The sequence below is a fragment of the Mustela nivalis genome (assembly GCF_964662115.1).
Source record: "Mustela nivalis genome assembly, chromosome: 2".
NCBI lineage: Eukaryota > Metazoa > Chordata > Mammalia > Carnivora > Mustelidae > Mustela > Mustela nivalis.
In genome coordinates, this window is record NC_139021.1 from 178,071,114 (window position 1) to 178,090,382 (window position 19,269).

The following is a 19,269-nucleotide window of genomic DNA, read 5'->3' on the forward strand; positions in this document are numbered from 1 at the left end:
TGGGTGGCTCAGTGAGTTAAAACCTCTGCCTTCGGCTCAGGTCATGGTCTCAGGGTCCTGGGATCAAGCCCTGCATGGGGCTCTCTGCTCAGTGGGGACCCTGCTTCTTCCTCTCTCTCTGCCTGCTTCTCTGCTTTCTTGTGATCATTGTCTGTCAAATAAATAAATAAAATCTTTAAAATGAAACAACAACAAAAAAACCTTAAACTTCGAATCAATGTTCTCACCGTGACCGTAGTGCTCTCCAGCCTCCTTGATTTTCTGGCACAATGAGACGTGTTCTCTCCATGTCGATGCTTGCTTATCTCATTAGCATTTTCAATTTGAAGTTGTGCAGGCTGCCAGTGAATGGATAGAGAGCAATTTTTCATTCCCTTCCTAATAGCCATTTGTTTTATTTTGCTTTTTTATTTATTCGGGATCCTTGTTCATGCTTTCTTGTTTGCCCTGATACAGCTTTCTTCATAGTCTGTACTCAAAGGGGGGCCCTTATTATTTATGTATAATTTTCTTAAAAAAAAAAAAAAAGACAAGCAGTGTCTTGTTAACATTTTTCTCATGAACAAATACCACTTACCTCCCAATGGCTACTACTGAGCACCCGTAAACACAAGTCGAACAGCCCAGATGTTCACCTGTGCTGGAGGGATCTCTGGGTCCTGGGAGGCCGTCAGAGCTCTTGAGTAAATGAAAATATGTTAGAATGTCCTCAGCAGGAACTAGTACTTCAGGAGACTGGAACTTGGCCTAAAGATGGAGGGACTGGGGCAGCTGGGTGGTGCAGTCAGTTAAACGTCCAGCTCTTGGTTTCGGCTCAGGTCGTGATCTCAAGGTCCTGAGTTAGTCCTGTGTCAGGCTCCACGCTCAGTGCAGAGCCTGCCTGACACCCCTCCCCGACCTGTACACACGCACACACACTCTCTTTCTCTCAAATAAATCTTTAAAGACAGAGGACTTTCTTTGAACAATTACCCTTCATAATAAAGTAAAACCAGGACCCTGATTCCTGGAGCCCCAGTGACTCTTCCCATGCTGCTGCCAGCTCCTCTTTGGTGAGGTCCCAAAGAACCTCCGAGCTTGGGGACCCGGGGCTTGGATTCTGCACCAGGCGTCACGCAGCTCCCCAGCCAGAGCTGGTGGTGGACTGGCGGAGTTCTGTGTGGGCACAGCGTGTACGGACAGGCTCTGTGACATCCCCCATCCCTTCGCCCCGTCTTTGCCCAGACAGTGGCAAATGTGACCCTGTCTAACCAGCATCAAAGCCCATGCCTCTGTAGGTGGCCTGAAAACAAAAGCAAAGAGACATTCTCCTGTGGCCAGAAATAGTGTGAAAGGTGGGTGGGTGACCTTTCCACTTCCTTTAGAGTCACCATTTAGCTTGGGTCCCACCCACCAAGACCACTCAAAGTGGTGGACTATCAGAGGCTCTGATAGGTTAGGGAGCCAAACGTGCCATCCCTGTGCTCATGGTGGAAGATATGGAGGGTATTAAGACCAGCTGGAATGACTTCTTAGATAATCAAGCTGGCGGGAGGCTTCGGAGCAGCTCTCCGGGAGACCTCCTTAGGTTACAGAGTTGACGTTGTAGGGAGTGACACTCCTCCTCACCACTTGTTTCTAGATAAGAAGTCTCATGTCACTGCGGGCAAAGCGTGGGCTCCACAGCCAGGACCCAGCCCTGTCACTTGGGAGTCCGAGGTGCCATTCGTTAGCTCGCTCCTCCATGCCAGGCCCTGCGCTAATGATCTCTGTGTATGTCGTTGGCTCGATAATGTTCACATGCCAACTCGAGCCTGTGAATATGTTCGGTTGCATGCAAAGGGGAAGGAAGGTTGCAGAGGGATGACCTTGAGCTGGGGAGGGTTTGCTGGATCACCTGGGTGGACCCAGTGTAATCACAAGGATCCTTGCGCACAGAAGACCACAGGCAGGAACGTGAGACCAGGAAAGAGATTGGAAGGTGCTGTGCTGCTGGCCTGAGGATGGAGGAAGGGCCCTAAGCCACGGGATGTGGGTAGCCTCTGGAAGCTGGAAAAAGCATGGAAACGGTTCTCTGTAGAGTCCCCAGGAAGAATGCAGTCCACACCTTGATCCTACCCCAGTGAGCGCCATTGTGTTCTTCTGAATTCCAGAACCATAAGATCATAAATGTGTGTTGTTTTAAGCCACTTGGTTCATGGCGGTTTGTTAGAGCAGCGACAGGAAACAGCATGCCACTTAAAGAAACCTGAGCACCTGCTGTCACCACTATCTATGGATACAAGCATCTGCGGGAGGCTGGACTGACCCCCGCCCAGCTCTGCCCCCACAGTCCTGTGAACTCAACTCAGTTACGTTGCCCGCAGTCCCAGCTGGGACTAGGAAGTGATGATGGAGGCATTTATCTCAGTGCAAAACTTAAGTATATTGTGGTACAGTATTTTAAAATCAAAATTAATGCAAAAACCCACAATGAACGAAATATTAAAATTTTAAATAAATATAGGGTCAGTCTGAATTTATCTACATAAGTAAGGAACATACTTTGCAGGGTTGTTGTATGGAATTAAATGAAAGAACAGATGAAAACATCTCTGGCACTCCTGTCTCTTTAAAGCTGGCCATTGGCTTGGCAGCACAGCCAGTGGGGGGCGGGTTGCTGAGGGTCATATCCCAGCTCACTCTAAGGATCACCCATGGGTCACTGTGTCCCGTGACCTTGAGAATGTGACCTTGAGAACGTCATTTAACATCTCTTTGTCTGAACTGACCTGCAGACTCAGGGGTGGTGTTGCCTCTTTCCTAAACTCACTCTTTGTTTTTTCTTACGAATGGCCTGAGTTGTTGCTACTCCTCAAATTTCTTCTCTTTCATTTTGGCAGGCTGTTCACTTTTAACGAGTTTCATCTTCTGAAAACCCTACTTTTGTGGGTCTTCTTGCAACTGAACCACAAAATCCAGACGGTTCCGGTGCATGAAACTGTGCTGGCGTTTTTTAAAAGGTAACGTAACCGTGCGGATTGATGAAACAATACCTGGTTTTTACACTCATAATATCCTGGAGGAAAAGCCTCAGGGATACGATTTTTCATAGCATCACCCAGAGTGCCCTGATGTTTAAAATGTGTCTAAATGAGACCAGGTCATCCTCTCTTATGTTTCATGAGAGCAGATGACATCGTGAATTTCCTAGACAAATGGAAAATGCACAAAGCTTTCATAGAATTAGCTCAGTTTCTTATATGCTCCAAACTTATAAATTCTAGAAATTCTCGAAAGAGCAGTCAAAAATAGTAATCTCAGCTATATGGACACCATTTAATTGCGTGTTAAGTGCCGTAATTCTGATAACGGCACTTTGTAATCTCAGTTGGACTCGGGGGCTGGTTTTGTTTCCATTTTACAGATGAAGAAACTCAAGGTGGAGATGAACTATCTTGTCAGAGATGATGCAAGTGACGGGGTCTGACTTGAACTCGGGTCTGCTGAATCCCAAGGCATTTTGCTTCCCATCCCTAGGATGGCCGATAGGATTCCTCTCTTGTGTCCGCTCTAGCTGGTTTGGTCATAGCTCCCTGCACGCTGGGTTAAGAAAGATTCTGAGGCTGCCTCTAGGTTCCATGTTTTTGTTAGCTGAGGACTTACAGTGTGTCCTCCCCTCCCTGGTCGGCTCTCTGCTGTGAGTTTTCTCTCTGTTCAGTCAAGAGTCCCCCGTTAAGCTGTGGTAGCTTGGGGGCAGCAGGGCAGGGTCGGGGGAGGCTGAAATTGGTGGTTTACTGGCTCTGTTTTGCACCTCTCTAGCCTCAATGGATACTTTGTGAATACACTCATGTCTATCACACAGGCTGGCTGTGGGGTGTGGGGGTCCTGTCGCCAAAGATAGTCTCAGGTGGTCCTCAGGCTCTGCCTGGAGGAAGTCACTGATGGCGTCACCGTCACTGTCAGATTGAGGAGCCTGTCCCCCACCTTGGCGGGAAGGGGCTCTCCAGGCACCATCCAGTGTGTCCCAGGAAGCCCACAGGCTCCGTTTCTTGTGCACGTATAAGTTTCACAGATAAACACATCTGCCCCATCGTCATCAGCAGACTGACCTGTGTAAGCCAAGTTTTTCATTTGCATTGTTCTGACGCATTTAATCCTTTTCTGGAACATCTGTGCACGATGTTAACTACAGAGCTCATTTTTCCTGCCTCATTATTTGTGGAAAGCGGTATTCAGTGCCAGAATGACATGCACTTTGCTTAGTTTCTATATAATTTGCTTTGAACACAAATGCTTAAACCACCCCCCCACCGACTCTTTTAATAGCCCAAAAGACACTTTTTCCTATGAGTCACACGCACCAGGAAAACTCGTTATTTGGCTCCAAGTTAGCACTCATACTGGAAACGGCTTAGAACCAGGAGGTAGGAAATGAGCTGGGATGTGGAAACTGTGTTTTTAATGTGGGAGAAACACTGGGAATGAGGCTCTCAGGTGTGTAGCGCCCTCCGCTGAGTTGGGGGGGGGTGTCCTTGGGTTTCCTGAGCTGGGGTCGCGAGGTTCCTCCCCACCATCATTAGCTTTTCCATTTCTCTTGCATCTACACTGGGTTTTATTTTAAGCCCACACCTCCCCTCCGTGGCACTTCCCAAGACCCCGGTGCCACCTCGTTCCTGGTTAGAAACCACTTGTGAGTTTCCTTTTGGTGTCCATACCTCCTCTCGGCCCCGTGTTTTCAGACCGCGGCACAGGAGGGACTCCCCTGCGGGCCTGCCTTCCCTCCGGCTCCCTCCAGCAAGCTCTGTGCCCCCAGGGAGAAGAGACGCACCATCTGGGCCTTGGTGCCCCTTCACTTAGTCATCAGGGCCGCCCCCGACCTTGAGGACCGCGTGCCCATTTTTAGGATTCTGAGTGGTTCTCCACCCATCCCAGGTCTCCTGCCCCAGAACAGGGTCACCTTTAAGGGCTCCCTCATCAAGGGCCTCCACCTCCCAAATGCATGTGCCCAGGGACCCCAATCTCTGGAACCTCGGCTAGCTCCTGAACTTGCTGCTCCTACTTCCCTGACCCCAGGCTGCTCTGTTCACTCGGCCACTCTGTGCATGGCGGGGCCTCCTTGGAGAGCCTCTGTGACCAGTTGCCTTATGACCACGCGGTGGTACCTTCGTCCTGACCCCCAGGAGCACCACAAGCGGCCTGAAGGAAGGGGGTGTGGGCCTCCCCCTGAGCCCTCGCTTCCCGGCACTGTGCTGTGCACAGAAGGGCTTACTGAGTGATGAGTTCCCATCCATGGTTTTCACGTAGCTTGGTTCCCCTCACAGAAGTGGGTCTTCATAGGCTGAAGTAAAATTCAAAGAATGCCTTGTCTGTAGCAACTAGGAGTAATGGGGCTCGGAGGCAGGTGACTCGGGGCAGGTGCCCATTTGGTGTTCTGGCCAAGGAAGGGTTCCAAGGTTTTCTCTAGACTCAGGGAGAAATTACGTCTTGGCGGGTTAGCGGTGTCTACCCCAGACATGGCAGTGAACGGCGGTGGTTCCCTTACTCTGTATTGGCCAACCCCGTCCTAGCCAGCCCCAACCCTGGGGCTGACCCGTAGCAGGGCAGGGCCTCGGGGCTGCTGGCCCAATGGGGCTGGTGGCCTGAAGGTTCGGGCAGTGAGAAGGCATCTCTGCTCATAGACCTAGGCCAGAGCCGGGTCACCAGGGGAACTAAACTACACAGTTCAATGAGGCCACAGGTAGTCATGCTTCTGTGGCCGCCAACAGGGATGTGCCATGGGGCCTTAAAAGATGAGACAGCCGCCTCTGGGAGACAAGGTGTAGGCTTAGGAATGAGAATCAACGAAGCTGACCCTTTGGCCCAGTTTTTAAAGTTGCTACTATTGGTGATGTAATGTAAATGGCAGAGTGATTTATCAAGGGGTCTCCCAGTGCTCAGAGTGGACATTTTGAGACCATCACCAGATGGGGACTTCCCCAAAGGGACTGTACTTTGATAACATGTGCCGCCTGAATCTGAGCTGGGGAAGGGAGGTCCTGTGACCCCTGGGGACAAGCCACACTGCCATGCTGGATGTGGTCTTTGCTAGCCCAGCATCCACATCGGGGGGGCTTGGGGCAGTGATGGTGTAAAAATAGACCAGATGCCCCTTTTCTGATCTCTTTTAGCAATGTCCAGAAAACAAGCCACGAGGGAAGGTATTTGAATAATGCCTGCAAATAAAGACACAGGTCCAAGCCTTTCTTATTCTCCTACTTTCTTTTATCCATTGATTTTTTTTCAATGTTTTATGCATTCAACACATAGTTACTGAACACGCACTCTATGCCAGAGACACTGATGGAAAGGGGAAAGGGAAGTTTCTCCGCCTAGCTAGAAGTGTATGAACATCTTCCAACTTACTTTCATTGCTAAGTATAATATTATAGGAAGGGAACACTCACACACACACACGCACGCTCGCTCGCTCGCTCCCCTCAGCACCCACAGTCTGTTTTCTGGCAATGGTTAATTTAGAAAAACAAATAGACTGGCCAGAATTAAATTTAACATTTCCTTGTAGGAAAACAAAAAATGTAAGCAAAGCTGTTGCCTCTGTCCACAGAGGAAAAGTCATCATTTCTTTCCAGTGAGCAGTCTGAGGACATCCACGAGAGCTGGAAAGTCTCCTTGGTTGGAGTAAAGCCAGAGGCAGGCAAACTTTGCACTTTTTTAAAAAGCACATTTTTCATCAAAGTATAAAATACATACTGAAAAGTGCGTGAACCCAAAGTGGATTTCCAGAAAGTGGGAGCAGCCCCCTGCCCCACAGACAGACGTGACCAGCCACCTGGAGTGTCTTATCTTTGTCCTCACCTTTCCCAGAAAAAGGCAAACAACATCCTGGCTTCCTTTCCTTTCAAGATGTCTTGGCTGCTTTTGAACGCTGTATAAATAGAACCTGCCAGTACACACTTTTAATGTCTCCCCTCCCTTTCACTCACTGGAGCATCTGTAAACTCCATCCAGGGACAGATGGCCGGGGAAGGCAAGGATCCGTCAGCAACATGGTGGTGGGGTAGGAGCTGACCTGGGTTTCCCTGAACTTCTTTTATTTTGAGATTCTCTGGGTCGAGGGAAAGTCATGGATGGACCCATAATTCTAATCCTTAACAGACTGATTGATCACTAAGTGGGTCCCTCTCTGACACAAGGGTGGGCTCCAGCAGTGGGCTCACAACCTCTCCAGGAGGTCATTGACAGCCACCAGCAAAGCCAATTTCCACGTGACCCCAACTCCCAGATTTCGATGAGCTCTGCAGCTGAGTCTCCCCTCCTTCCTTGGCGCTATCCCAGTGTGACCCAAGGACTCCTCCAGGAAGCCCTCCCAGATTTCACCTGCTCACTGGACCAATTGCTTCCTTGAGCTTCTCTTTGCAGAGAGAACAAAAGCACGTGCTGACCGTGTGAGCGGGCTCTGGCCTGATAAAGCTCTCACTGTGCTCCCCTCATGTCCCGCGAGGGGAGCCTTGGCGTAGAGCCACTCCACGGCCCCCTACATCTCTGACACCTAAGCCCACTGATGTCTCCAAGGACACGCTTTGTGATGCTGTGTGACAGGGAGGCCATCAGCCATGTGTCTATTGTGATTAAAGAGTGGCGTTTGCAGATGTGGCCCCACAGTCATCATGAAACTGGGCACCCCTGGTGTGACAACTCTGATCTCTTAACCACAGCATTCATTTTGAAACATCCCATGAGTCACGGGCATGAGAGCCTTCGGATGGTTCTGTCTCAGATAACCAAGCCCTGTGCAGGGAGGTGGCTATATCTGGGGGCAACAGGGTTTCTCATCATTGGACTTTGGTGTTTCTTGCCCTTTTTAATTTCTTCTCTTGCTCTGACCACGCTGCCCCTGCTCCCCTAGAGTTTAGCTCTCTGGACACTGAAGCTCCTTTGTTTTCAAAGTCTCTAAATATCATTGATCCATATGCCTTGCTAAGTTTTCACTTCCCTCCTGTGGCTTCTTGGCTTTCCACTCAAACCGGGTAGCCCCAGTGCATCGTCTTTGGCAAGATTAGAGATGTGGCAGGGGTCTCAGGGATGAGAAGTGTCTGACTCAAGAGTCCTTACAAAGGGCAGAGCAAATGACCATTATTTCTAGACCCACTTCTGCCTTGGGACAAAGGTCAGGACTGGAACAGGGACTCAATGAATGTCTGCCAGGACTTGGCCTGGCAGATAAGCCGGCAACGGCAGCAGGAGGGACTCCCATGAGCACAGGAACATCAGCACGTAAGAGCCTCATCTGCGTGCACCCGTGTGTGTGTGTGTGTGTGTGTGTGTGCGCGCGCGCGCTGGGGACGGGGACAGCTGGCCCTCCTCGAGGAGACTCTGTGGGTGAGTGGAGGGAAGGGATGGAAGGGTGGAAGCTGCCAGGTCGGTGGGACCAACTCCTCATCCAGTTCATTCACTCAACATACTGTAAGGCCACGGAGCGCCCGGCCCTGCAAGAACCACCAAGAGGAGCGGAGCCAAAACAGACGCCGAGCCCCGTCTTTGCGGCATTTCCCACCTCAGAAGCAGAGACAGACCATACATTCGGTCAATAAGATGTACATTAGTAGATGGCAGCCCGGGGTCTGGCTCCCGCCCCTGCTATGAACTGGCTGGGAGACTTCGGGCGAGGGCCTGACCTTCCTGCATGGACATTAGCATATCGGGGCAGGGGCAAGTTCATTGGGCAGCGGCGTCTACTAGACGCTACTAGCCTTCAGAATCGTTTTCATGTACTGGGCTGTCGGGTTGGGAGCCAAGAGGACCGGGTCCTGGCTCCCAGCTGGCCGAAGGTGGCCGGTTCTATACCGAGTTCCATTTTGAAAAAAGCCGTGTTCCTTTCTCACCATGAGTTATTGTCCCAAAATGTGTAACTTTTTTCTTCAAACTTCCCCTTAAAATGTAAACTATTACTTCATGGATTGCTCATAGAAATGGAGCGATATTTTAACTCTCTTTTTTTATTATGGTAAACTATGCAGAACATAAAATTGACCATTTTAACCATTTTGGGGTGTTCAGTTCAGTGGCATAAATAAACACATTCACACTATTGTGCGGCCATCACCTCCTTCCATCTCCAGAATGTTTTTATCTTTCCAAACGGAAGCCCTGTGTCCATTCAACAGTAGCAGCTAGCCAGCCCCCTGCCCCAGCGAACCCACCGCTCTGCTTCTGTCTCTGTGAGTCCCACTACCCCGGGGACCTCGCTTACGTGGAATGGCGGTGTTCATTCTTTTGTGTTGGGCTTATTTCTCCTAGCATGAAGTCCCCGAGGCTTGTCCGTGGAGCACCATGGGTCAGAATTCTGAAGGGTGAATTTTAAGGCTATAATCAAGTCCTGGGGTACTGGGGCTCTGAGTCAGATGCTCACAGGAAGGACGAATGACCAACATATGACGGGATGGGGGAAGTGAGAAGGCTGTGGCGAAGGGCGGCTCTAAAATGACAACCTGAGACAGTCAGAGGGGCACTTGTCCCGGGCACTGCCTTTCAGGAAGTCTGTGGGGGATTTGTCCCCGGGCCCTTGAAAGCAGGACCCAGAGCCAACCTGGGTGTGTCTTTCAGTCTCAAGGCCTAGGAACTGTCCTCCCAGAAGGGGTCATGACCCAAGGGTTTCAGGTTTCAGACACCATGGCCTGAAGTTTGCCCCAGAAAAGTTGGTTCTAAACCCAGAGAGATCTTGGCACAGACATGGCACCGCGTGGCAGGGGGCCCACGCCGGCGCTCGATCGCACCCTCAGAGCCACACAAAGAGGCCCCCGACTTAGCGTCAGCGTTTTCTCACTTTGTGTGAAGTGGGGTGAATGCGCTCATGGTTGAGACCGAGACAGTCGAAGCCTCTGCCTCCGGACAGCTGAAAGGAGCCAGGAGAGGGGGAAATGCCCCCAGGCTGTCCTCAGGAGGCCTGGGAGAGTCCTGGCTCTGTGACAGTGGACCTCGCTGGGCTCCAGGGGCGGGGCTCTACTGACTCGTTGGACCACAGCCCCCTGATGCTCATGCTTTCAGACTTTAGAAGATCAGCAGAGGCCACTGCTTTCTTCCTTGGAGGTGGCCCCGGGCTTGGGCCATTTACGGGGTGGCAGTGATCACAAAGTCCACGCACTTAGCCAGCTTGACTCTAAGTCCCTTTCCCAGGGACAAGAGGACAGTGGTGGTGGTCACGCGATGGGGAGTCCTCGGGGGTGGACTGTGCCCAGCACCATCACCCATGGCTGTTGTCCCCACAGGACAGAGAAGGGGATTTGAGCTCAGGGAGGCTCAGTCCCATGACTGATGGCCAGCTAGCGTGGGACTGGCACCTCGCCAAAGCATGGCTGGACAATGGATGAGCAGACTCATGACCTCGCAAGTTGGCCGCCACCAATGCGCCGTCCCTGTGACCCAAAGGGATCTTAAAGTCCAATCACGTATCTCAACAGATCTCTTCCTGGAATCCTCAGAGAGGACAGAAAGGTGGTCTGTCTGGAGAGCTCCTTTGATGGGCTCTGAGGTCTGAGCACCTGCCCCAGGGAGACTCAGGGGTCTTGGCTTCCTTCCCACAAAGCTGCAGAGTTGGTGCCCGGGGGCTTCCTAGTCACTGAAGTGCTGTCCTCTTACTGTCCTTTCCCGTTTGGGCTGAAACTGTCTTTAACCCACATCTCCAGCAGGCTCTCACTCTAGGGGCAGTGCTGGGCTGTGGGAACCCTTGCCAAGGGCGCAGGCTCATTCCCCAGAGCGCTCAGCTTGACAGGGAATGAGAGGGACTGTGCCAGCCCGGCTCCTTCTTCCCTCCTTGGCACCTGCACCCCACGTGATAGCACGGAGCTCTTTCCTTGGTTAAATGGTGTGAGAGAGGCAAGCCAGTGTTATTTGTCTGGCTAAGATACCGTGTTCTTGGGCCCTGGTGTGGCCCACACTAGCCCAGCTCCGCCTGCCCTGGGAATGGAGGGCTGGTTCCGGCATCACTAGCACTGCGTTCCTGAAAGCATCAGCCGTCCTTTACCTAGGCCCGACCTGTCCGCTCCTGGAGACTGGCGCCCAGCAGATTCTAATTAATAATCATTGGGTTGAATCAACTCATTTGTTGCTGTGCCCCTCTCTCCTCCCACAAGGCTTCGGCATTCTTACACTCTCTCCTGGGACCACTCACACGGAGAGTCCCAAGAATTCCCATTTGAAAGCAAATGGTCCTCGGCAGGCTGGCGGGCACCCCCAGCAGAGGCAGGACACGGGCCAATGGTGCGTTCAGTCTGGCTGAGACAGGGTGCGATTTGGACATCCCTCTTGATTCATGGAAAAATAATCTACAAGAGCCCTTGGCTGGTCTCATACGGATTTGCCTTGAGGGAATGACTTTGCATTTCCAAAGGGACTTGGAAAAATTACCCCCGTGGTCTCCATTGGTGAAAAGTGACCCTTTCACGAAACGAGTTGTTTCAAAACAAGAGTGGTGGGTGTGTGTCTATGTGTACGCGTGTTCTCAAAGGGAATCTGATCTCAACCCAGCCCTGACCTCAGCCACGTGTGGAAATTAACTGGAGTTTAATATGGGCAGTAACCGCTGAAGGCCTGATTGGGAAACAGCTACTAGAACTCGCTACCCACAGTCCTCCTTTTTAATCCTTCCAGAAAATACTTTTTAAAAAAAAATTTATTTATTCACTTATTTATTTGACTGAGGGGGGGGGACAAAATAGGGGGAGTGGGAGAGGGAGAAGCAGGTTTCCCATTGAGCAAGGGAGCCAACGTGGGGCTGGATCCCAGAACCCCGAGATCATGACCTGAGCCGAAGGCAGATGCTTAATGACTGAGCCACCCAGGTGCCCGAGCAAGCACTTTTAAATGGTCTACATTGGCCACTATTGAAATGGTAGCCTGTGTAGAGGAGGAACCTGAAGTCCCAGGTTCAAGTCCTCACTGAGTCTTTGTTTTTCATCTGTGAAATGGAGCCCAAGACATGTGCCCTCTCTGGCCCACAAAAGGTTTGTGAGACCCAAGTGAGAAAATGTTTCTCAAAATCCTCTATACAGTAACTCACTACCGTCAGTCACTTCCTGGGTATGCTCTGTGCACCTGCCAGGCGCGTGTCTCAGTGGGGGATGGCAGGGGGACTAGAACCAGTGCCTCATTACGACCTCTGGGGTCAGCCCTCACCCAGGCTGCCTCAGCTGCCCTCTGCTTCCACACCCCTCACCCATCCAGAGAGAACCAAGCCCCGTCTACTCCTGGCTGGCGAAACCACCAGTCCCTTTGACGTGACTTCCACCCACCCCCCTCACCAGTTCCAGAAAGCAGTCTGATAACGGTCTCTTGTTCCTCTCTGCTAAGCTTCCCCAAGAAGCATTCCTTTCTGGATCAGGACGCAGGACAGAGCTTGGTGCCCCTCTTCCTTTGCCTGCGCCTGCACGGAATCATCAAAGGTAAGCCTCCTGGGGAGCTGCTGGGGACTCGCCCCGCCCCTCAGCCACTCCTGGGAAAGACCCAGTAGGCATTGTTGTAGGAATAGGCTGAGCGACGGCATTGTCACTTTCAAACTGTGTGACTTTGGGAAAGTAACGTACCTTTCTGGTCTCAGTGTCCTCGTCTGTAAAGTGGGGGACAGTCAGAGCTTCCATGAAGTATGATAGTGGATGAGGGCCCTATGGATTGCAAAATCATGTGTGGCTGCCAAGGGCTGCGTGAGTGTCCTCTAGCCATGTGCCCCCCTCTTAAGAGTAGCATCCCCTCCAGGTCAAGCAGCTGGGGGGAAGCCTGTGAGTCTGTGCTCCATGCCTGGCTTTCTCAAGCCAGCCTCTTGTGCTGGGCCTGGCAGAGGCCTCTCTGACTTGGAAAGAGGCAGAAGCTAGTGGGGACTGCGTTTGGGGCTGCCCAGGTGGCCCCCCAGGGAGAACTTTGCAAATGAAAGGACATTATCCAGATATGATGGATAACTCTAAAACCCAGGGATAGTTGATGGACCCCAGCTAGTTCTGTCCAAGTTGCTTCTAGACACCCCAAAGACACCAACAATCAGACCCAACCTGCCCTACTAGGGCAGGATTTCAGCCAGGGGGCTGTGAACACTTTGGGGGAAAACGCTCGGTGCTGTCGCATTTGGGCTCCACGCACCTTATGATCTCTGGGACCCTGGTTAGACCCTCCAGTCTTCAACCCTCAACTTCCTCCTCTCTCCATAAATTAGACTTCTGCCATTCTGTGATGAATATACTATAAAAATTTCTCTCTGTGTTTCTTCCAAGGCAAAAATCTGGAGGAGTTAAGGCACATTAATTTCTTCCCGGAGTCCTGGTTGATCCGAGTTACAGCCAACCATTACCACGCAGTGAGTTTCCAGCTCAGCAAGGAAATAATTATTGAAATTTATTGCTTTTCTGACTTGGCTTTTTCTGGAGATGTGTTTTGCATCTGAAACCCCTGGGCTATTGAGGTCGAGATGGTTTTGGCTCCTCCTCTGGGGCAGTGGGGAAAGCCAAGCCTGGAGGGCCAGAGGGGGAGGGGACCCCAGACTAGGAACCCAGGCACCCGGCGCATGCGCGCTATTGACCCAGAGCACAAGATGGGGTCCGGGAGCGCTGGCTCTACGGCCCTCTGGACCAAACTCCCGGGACACGCATGTAACATGTGCTTGCTATTGGGAATTTTTTAAATGCAGAGAAATTGAAAGAAAGAAAAGACATATCCTCAGACCCATCGCCCAGAGACAACGCCTGCTAAGATCTCATTGTGTTTATTGGCTGTAAACTCTTCCACCAAGAACATTGGCTCTAAACAATGCTACTTTGCCTTTCCTTTCGAGTGGAAAATTTGTGGTGTTCCTAATTGTTAACTACTATAAATGACTGTATGAGAAACATATTTGCACGTGATAGTTTATTTTACCATACTGCGAATTGTTTCTTTTTTATTATTATTATAAAAGATTATATTTATTAGAGAGAGTGACAGCAAGAGAGGGGAATACAAGCAGGGGGAGTGGGAGAGGGAGGTTTCAAGCAGGTTTCCTGCTTGAGCAAGGAGCCCAATGCAGGCTTGATCCTACGACCCTGGGATCGTGACCTGAGCCACCCAGGCGTCCCAGAATTATTTTCTTACAGGCGATCTTAAGAATAGAAAATACTGGCCCAAAAAGGAACATTCATTTTTGTTCTTGATACATATTAAAAATTTAGGACCAAATTACTCTTTCTCCAGGAATGAATGAGCTTACTTCCCTTTGTACATGTTCAGCAATGTGGGGCGTTTTTGTTTTGGATCACTTTTGTTAATTGAGAAGTGAACAATGAAATCCCGTTTTTCTCTATGCATTTCTTTTATTACTAGTAAATATGAATATTTTTTCCATGTGGCATGTCCCCCTTTGTGAATTGTCCACACGAACTGTTGTACTTCTTGTGTTTCTAATCATGCATTTTTAGGGATGAAGTAGGGCAGTGTTTGAGTTCTGAGGATTTATGAGTCACTGGTTAAAACTCAATTCAGCCCAACAAACACCTATTGTCATGTGCAAACCACAGTGCCCAGTGCCCCAGCACAGCAGATAATGACTCCATGGAACCGAGCGTCTCTGGACGTAACTCAGATCTAGGCTCTAACAGTTGAGGCAGGAGACCGTCCCTGGGGCTGGACACCTCAGGAAGTCCCCCCTGCTCCCCACCCTTTCTGTTCTTCTGACCCAGCCCACCTCCATCCTTTTGCCCCTTGCTGCCAGTGTCACGCATACTACCATGCGGGATCATGCGGGTGACTTTATGGCCACCATCATCCTCTACAAGTGATCAGGCTATTTATGTACACATTTTATTTCCCGGGGGAGACTGCTGAGGCATGTTTCCCATTCTCATCTTGGCATCTTCTCAAAGCATTGAGGCAGGACCTGGCGCATGGTAGGCTTCAACAAATCCTGCAGCCTGGCTGGGTGGCCGAGTGTGGGATCCAGAGACAGAACTCTTTTTCAAGCATGGGTGGGGTTGTGGGGTCAGCGAACCGACGTGCAGATGGTGAGAGGAGCTGGTGTCCAGGTAGCTCGTGGGCTTCTCTTTCAGCTGGAGAATGGAGGTGACATGGTCCATGTGAAAGATCTCGCCACCCAGGCTATGAGATTCGGGCTGCTCTTTAACAAGGTACAGACCACTGGGCCCAAGCAAGGAGAAGGACCATCCCCTTCCACACTTCGTTAAGGACTTCTATATAATCGCTTCTTCCCTCCCTTAGCAAGACCAGGACAGAAAAGGAAATTGTCGTGTCTCCTCCTGCATGTTCACAACACCCTCGGAAATGAAATTCACAAGTCAGGGGCCTGGGACAGGCCATTCATCGACATGGTGTGCACATCCAGAATTTCTCCTTGAGGGGAAACCAACTGTCCTAGTTTTCCAGGGATGGAGGAGTTTCCCTGGGATGCAGAACTTTCTGTTCTAAAACCAGGAAAGGCTTGGACAAACTGGGACGAATTGGTCATTCTCTTCTCCACAAACATCAAGACTTGCCAACGGCTCGATGAGAGATTTTACTCCAAGCCTGTGTTTACAGTTGCAAGGGGGAACCTATTCTGGGTGGATATTTTGATGGGTCCCTCCCCCACATCCAAGCAGCAGGGGTTAGGGAGCTTGGTTGCAAGGCATCTGGGCGCTCAGTCCCTAAGGGACTATGCAAGGCCAGGGACGGTCTTCTATCTTGGGCTACCTGGGATAGGCACGGTTCTCCAAGAAATGGCTGCTCTCTGATTTTCTAAAGCCTCCCCAGTAGTGATCTCAAAAGATTTTGTATTCCAGGGACTTGAGGCTCTGAATCTATCATCAGAAACTCCCCTCTGGGTCAGGACTGGATGGGCTGGGTCTCCCGCCTTGCTTGCAGAGACCTGCTTAAGTAGACAGACTGCCGACCTCCGGGGTCAGCACACCTCACGATACCATGAGTATGGAGTGTCTTTTAGGCCCATTAAATTGGAGCAGATGCTTTATTCCAAAGGCCTGCAAGCCCCTGAACCTCTAAGAACATGCCTAATGCATTCTTCACCCCACTAGCGGGCGCACAGAGCAATTAATATGTCACTGAGTGCTAACCCGAGGGATTTGTGCAGTCACTACAATTTGGCCCTTCTTAGGCTAAAATTGCTGTTCTGTTTTAAACCAGCAGTCAAATTGCTCACTTTTGTTTTAGCCAGAATTTTTTTTTACTGTGTCCTCATGCCATTGAACACTGAAGATTTCTTCCCCACTCCTCTTGTTGTTTATCCTTCCCAACTTAGGAGTATACAACTCATTCAGAAATGATTGCCGTATATGGATTCTTCTTTGAGATAAAGGGAATCAAACATGATACTACCTCTTATAGTTTTTACATGCAGGTAAGAAGGACAGAGCCCAGGAAAGGTGTGTCTCTGAAACGGTCTTTTAGATTCATATTAAATCATTATTCAGTGCATACCAAATCAATAATAATTGGTTGATCACTCGTTAATAATGACCATGGAATGTGTTGTAAGCCTGATATTAATCATGTTTCTACAACACGATTGGATTTGTACAACTTTGGGTGCTTGCTGTCGTTGGCCTGTTTAATTGATGAAGATTTCCAAACTGAAAGTCTTCATATTCGAATGGCCTCTATTGACAAAGCTGGGGTTAAATTCTAGATTCTGACTCCACTTTCGGGGCTCAGCACATCATCTGTTCGTACATAGTGGGTGATTCTTTATTGATGGCCCCTCTTTGGTGGAGGTAACACATAGTGCCCACTCTGAGAGAGTCAGAGCAGGCAGTGGACAGGACACTGGTGAAGTCAGGAAGGCAGATGGCTTCGCCTCGGTGCTCCTGCTAGACCTCTGGAAGAACACTGTGTTGAAGAGCAGAGTCAAAGTCAAGCTGCATGGTGAGCTGTGTGACCTTGGCAAGCCAATGAACCTCCCTATGTCCAGCATCCTGAGCTTTAAGATGGAGAAGGTAGGCTGTGGGCAGTATTACTGTGTTAATTTGTGCAAAGGCCATTGGAACAGGGCCTGACCCATAAAGCACTCTGTGATAATGATGGTGACATTGACCATGACAACTATGACCAGGGACTGCTGTGTTCCACTTAGGATTTGCTTTATAAGTCTCTAAGACATCAAGCTCCTGGAGAAACCATATCTCATTCATCTTTTTCTTATCACTACTAATCATAGTACCTGGAATGCAGGGGAGAATGTTTGTGTCATGAATGGATAAATGGACAGATGCATGATTGAAGAAAAGGGAGTTTTTAGCCCCAGCTTTGCCACCCCCCATCGCATACCCTTGAGTGAGTCACATCTCTTTCTTGCATCAGTTCTTGGTCTTCAGTGACTCAGGCACTTCCCTACATAATGGATTTTACTGGATGGGAGAGATGAATTCTGTAACAACGCCCGTTGAAATGCTCATGTGAATACTATGTTGGTTTTTAAATTCAGGCCTAGCAATCGTGAAGACCTTCCAATTCAGTACAGCTTGACATAAAGGCATTTTTCTGGGTTCACGAAAGCCCAGTCTGTGAGTCAGTGGTTTTGCAGGGTGAGGGCTCTGCTACTAGCTGACTCAGCAGTAGCAGCTCTCAGGAAATGGAGCTCTGGGGGGGAATAGTCCTTTGCTCTGGGCATACATTATACGGAAGAGCCAATGAACCAGGTGTCGCTAACTCTGGGTCACCCCACTTTCAGTTCTGCCTAAGATGGATCACCCTCTTTGCAGAGAGTAAAGCACACTGACTTGGGGTTCCCGTCCTTGCTCTATGAGCACGGCCCTGTTAGCCTGAGAACGGAGCGCTTGGTGAAGTACGAGATCAGAGCCCAGACCCTGGTGGACGGCAAGTGGCAAGAATTCAGGACCAACCAGATCACCCAGAAGTTTGGGTTCGTCAAGCCATCCTGCAAAAGCCATGTGAGTGTCTGTCTTTGACTTTTCTCCTTAATATCCGTTGTGCTCTTTCTCTCCTCCACCCCTTGTTGGGGATCCCTGGCTTTACGTCTCCAGAGATCTCCAGGGGACGCTTGCTCACTTTCTAAAAGATAATCACAGCTCCACATCACGCTAGAGAGAGAACTTGAATGAAAAGCTGAGGGACATTGAAAACTCTCACTATAATGCCAGCTCCATTTTATAAATGTCAAAGGGTACTGTGCTGGAGGAGCAGAGACTGGTGGAGTGTTATCTGTCCCCTCCACCTCCACTGTCACCTACACATGGCCTGGGATGTGCACCAAGATCCGTGGCCTGACCTACCTGCCTCAGTGGCCATGCCAGCATCCAGGTGATTCCCTACCTGGCCCAGGTCCTGACAGGTGAAATCCAAAGATGGCCAGGGAGCCTGGCTATAGTCCTACAAGGAACCTGGGAATCCCAGAATTTCCAGGGGGCTCCCTTGCTGTCCTATAGGGAATGGGACTCGGCTTTAAGCCAAAGAATTGTTCCCAGTCCTGACTGCACATCAGAACACTGGGCCCTTTGCATGGTCTGCAGCTCTGAGCCCCACCCAGCTCCTTAGACCAGATAGGCCACCGTGCCGCCCAAGCATTGGTGGTGTTTAAAGCTTCCCAAGCTATTCTCTGTAATGTCAGGAGCCAAAATAACAATTTCCCTCATGGAGGTGGGAGCAGGGCAGCCAGGATATTGTCTGGGAGATAATATAAAGAGGATTTCTGAGGTGTCTGAAATGTTCTTTACTGTGGTCACCCAGGAAGACTCACTCGTGAAAATTCACCAAGCCGGACCCTTAAGAAGTGTGTACTCTATTGTATTTATGTTATACTTAAATTTTTTAGAGTTTGTTTTAAAGACTTTCCCCAGATGGTTCTCATGTGCAGCCAAAGTTGGGAATGACTGCCATATACAACTGTGAAGTCCTCTCTCTCCCTCGTCCCTCCTCAAAAGGGCAATTGTGTTTATCTTAAAAGGCCTATTTGCTTTGTTTTGTTTTATCTTTTAGGCCCTGAAAGTCCAAACTGTGGGCATCCCAATCTATGCAAGTTTTTCATTCATCTTCCCAACATCTTGACAATTTCCAGAAGGATCTATGGGATTTTTCCTTCTTCCACCAGTCTGCATAAAAGAAAATAAAATGACATTGAAGGGACCACTCAAGCCTTTAGCTGACTTTCCTAGCTGGCCATGGTCTTAGTAGAACTTTTGCCCACTGTCTCAGTCGGGCTACTGTCACAGAGTACCACAGGTGGGGGAACTTATAACAACAGTCGTTTATCACTTACAGTTCTAGAGGCTGGGTGTCCAAGATCAAGATGCTGGCATATTCAGGGTAGGTTCTGGAGGGGACTGGCTT

The 19,269-nt window shown here is 50.0% G+C and overlaps 1 protein-coding gene across 5 annotated transcripts in view; it reads left to right on the forward strand.

The window, feature by feature from the left end:
- BTBD16 (BTB domain containing 16) overlaps window positions 1-19,068 on the forward strand; it is a 42,238-nt gene extending 23,170 nt beyond the window's left edge. For 2 of the 5 annotated variants that reach the window (XM_082722705.1, XM_082722704.1), the window contains exons 10-16: window positions 2,862-2,981; window positions 12,307-12,398; window positions 13,218-13,300; window positions 15,021-15,098; window positions 16,226-16,324; window positions 17,685-17,873; window positions 18,919-19,068. In XM_082722705.1, coding sequence (XP_082578831.1) covers window positions 2,862-2,981; window positions 12,307-12,398; window positions 13,218-13,300; window positions 15,021-15,098; window positions 16,226-16,324; window positions 17,685-17,873; window positions 18,919-18,987 — 730 coding nt within the window. In that variant the 3' untranslated portion in view covers window positions 18,988-19,068. The remainder of the gene's footprint in view (window positions 1-2,861; window positions 2,982-12,306; window positions 12,399-13,217; window positions 13,301-15,020; window positions 15,099-16,225; window positions 16,325-17,684; window positions 17,874-18,918) is intronic. The other 3 variants (XM_082722708.1, XM_082722707.1, XM_082722706.1) reach the window with 2 other exon arrangements.
- Window positions 19,069-19,269: the final 201 nt, after the last annotated feature.